The following is a 1,984-nucleotide window of genomic DNA, read 5'->3' on the forward strand; positions in this document are numbered from 1 at the left end:
GTGCCCCAATCTCGAACCCGGTTTCTGCCTCAGGGGCTTCTCTGTCACTGCCTGCCAGAGGCTGGTGTGGCCGCCAGCCTGGTCAGCTTGCACTTGTGCAGGGGCGGAGCCCAGCCTGCCAGTCAGCTCACAGCCTGATTGTGCCCCCTGGGAAGTGTGGCCTTTTTATAAGAGAGACCCTGGGGTCCCCTCCCTTCTCTGGCCCTTGGCCTTCCTGCTTGCTGTGTCTGTGTCCCAGGGTGGCCCCAAGTGGGCTGCCCAACCCTCCCACTAACCTTGGATCCACGTGGCTCTGCACCTGCCGCCCGGCCTGCGAGCTCCCTGGTTCCCGCTGCACCTTTCTGCCTCCTCGGCCTGCAGCTGCGGGAGTCTGGAGTTGGGCCGGGCTGGCTGGGCGGCCTGCTTGATGTCAGATTGCATCTCGACGTGAAGCGCTTTCTTACATACAGATGAGTGTCTCTGGTTCAGCTTCTCTAAGTCCTTTAGAGAAGCAACAACCAGTGGTGCATCTCTGTGCGTCTAGAGAGAGACGCAGACAACAGCTCGCGGGATCGTAGGAATGGGCAAGTCCAAGTCCGAGGGCCGGTGTCAGGCTCCCAGCCTCTGACTGGCTGCGGGCTGACAATGGGCAGGAGCCACACGCGTGTTTGGCTGCAGGGGCTGAGTCCAAGGTCGGCAGGTCACTGACAGCTCCCAGGGCTGGCAGGCAACGTGGCAGACCATTGGCCCACGTCCGGGAGCTGGAGGTCACGGCCCGGATTCAGGACCCAGACCCAGCAGGACAAGAGCAGGCTTTCCCACAGTGCCCGTGCTCCCGACAATGAGTTGCGTCAGGCCCGTGGCCTGCGTGAGGTGCGGTGGTCCATGCTCACGCAGACGAGCCCCTCGTGAGGGCAGACTGCCACTGGACGAGGGGGTGACTCAGGCCCGCTTCCAACCGCGAGCATCCGGCCTAGCCGGGCTGACACAGCTTTCGTTGTCACACTGCCTGTCGCGCTTCGTGGCTGTGCCTCAAGTGCCGTGGGCTCTTGCGTCCAGAGGCAAGCTGGGCATCAGTGCGTGGAGCCTCTACCGTGGACGCTGCCCTCCCTGTGCTCCTCCCCTACAGAGTGGGCAGCCTTCCCTGAAGCTGCTCTCGGAGCAGATCCTGGGCCTCAGAGTGCAGCAGTCAGAGCACTGCTCGGTGAGTGCCCTCCCAGGGCTCGTGGCCGTCAGGCCAGCCCCACTCGGCCCAGCAGCCGTGCCACCTTGCCCGCTCCACTCCGACCACAGCTTGTGACCAGGCAGCGGGGTTGCCTGCTCGTGGTGGGGTCATGCACAGGGCACATGGGGGAGCGGGGGCGGCCGCCCTCCCTGCAAACTGCCCTGGCGCTTGTGTGGCTGTGGCCCTGCCTTGTCACCTGCTGGCACCCTCACGGCCTGGCCCGTGTCTCTAGATTCAGGACGCCCAGGTGGCCATGCGGCTCTACGTCCTGGCAAGGAAGGAGTGGGAGAGCGGCTTAAAAGGCAAGCAGAGGACGCCCACTGCCAGGCCCGATGCCCACTCCCGCCACGAGGCCTGCTGACACCGTGCTCTGAGGGGCCCCGAGGGGGTCAGTTGTCTGCCTGGGCAGGAGGCGGGACTGGGGGACCTGCCGGGGCCCATACCTCCATACCAATCCCAGGGGGGCCGGGGCAGGAAGTCCTGCAGCACCATGAGCACGGGTGCCCAGCCGTCCTGCAGCTGGTCCTCGCCTCCCCCCGCGCCACAACCCCAGTGGGCTGTGGGCCAGCGGCCAGCCCAGGCCCCTCCGGAACCGGGAGTGTGGCCGACTGCTTTACATCTGGCCAGTCTCCCTGCTCAGACTCTGGAAAGGCCACCTGCCAGCCGTCTGCCGGACCGACCAGCCTGGCCCAGACCCCACAGTCTTTCTGGAACCAGTGAGGATGAGAGAAGCTGGTGACTGGCCACTGGGAGCGGGGACAGCGGCCCACAAACACACAC

At 65.6% G+C, this 1,984-nt stretch overlaps 1 protein-coding gene across 1 annotated transcript in view; it reads left to right on the forward strand.

Annotated features, from left to right (window-relative positions):
* The window catches only part of REXO4 (REX4 homolog, 3'-5' exonuclease), a 4,673-nt gene extending 2,695 nt beyond the window's left edge, over nucleotides 1-1,978 (forward strand). Inside the window, exons 4-5 of the mRNA XM_045289361.1 lie at nucleotides 680-1,183; nucleotides 1,437-1,978. Coding sequence (XP_045145296.1) covers nucleotides 680-1,183; nucleotides 1,437-1,565 — 633 coding nt within the window. The 3' untranslated portion in view covers nucleotides 1,566-1,978. The remainder of the gene's footprint in view (nucleotides 1-679; nucleotides 1,184-1,436) is intronic.
* The last annotated feature ends 6 nt before the right edge of the window (nucleotides 1,979-1,984 follow it).

The sequence above is a fragment of the Echinops telfairi genome, unplaced genomic scaffold (assembly GCF_000313985.2).
Source record: "Echinops telfairi isolate 266 unplaced genomic scaffold, ASM31398v2 ScPeMD7_25;HRSCAF=90, whole genome shotgun sequence".
Lineage (NCBI taxonomy): Eukaryota > Metazoa > Chordata > Mammalia > Afrosoricida > Tenrecidae > Echinops > Echinops telfairi.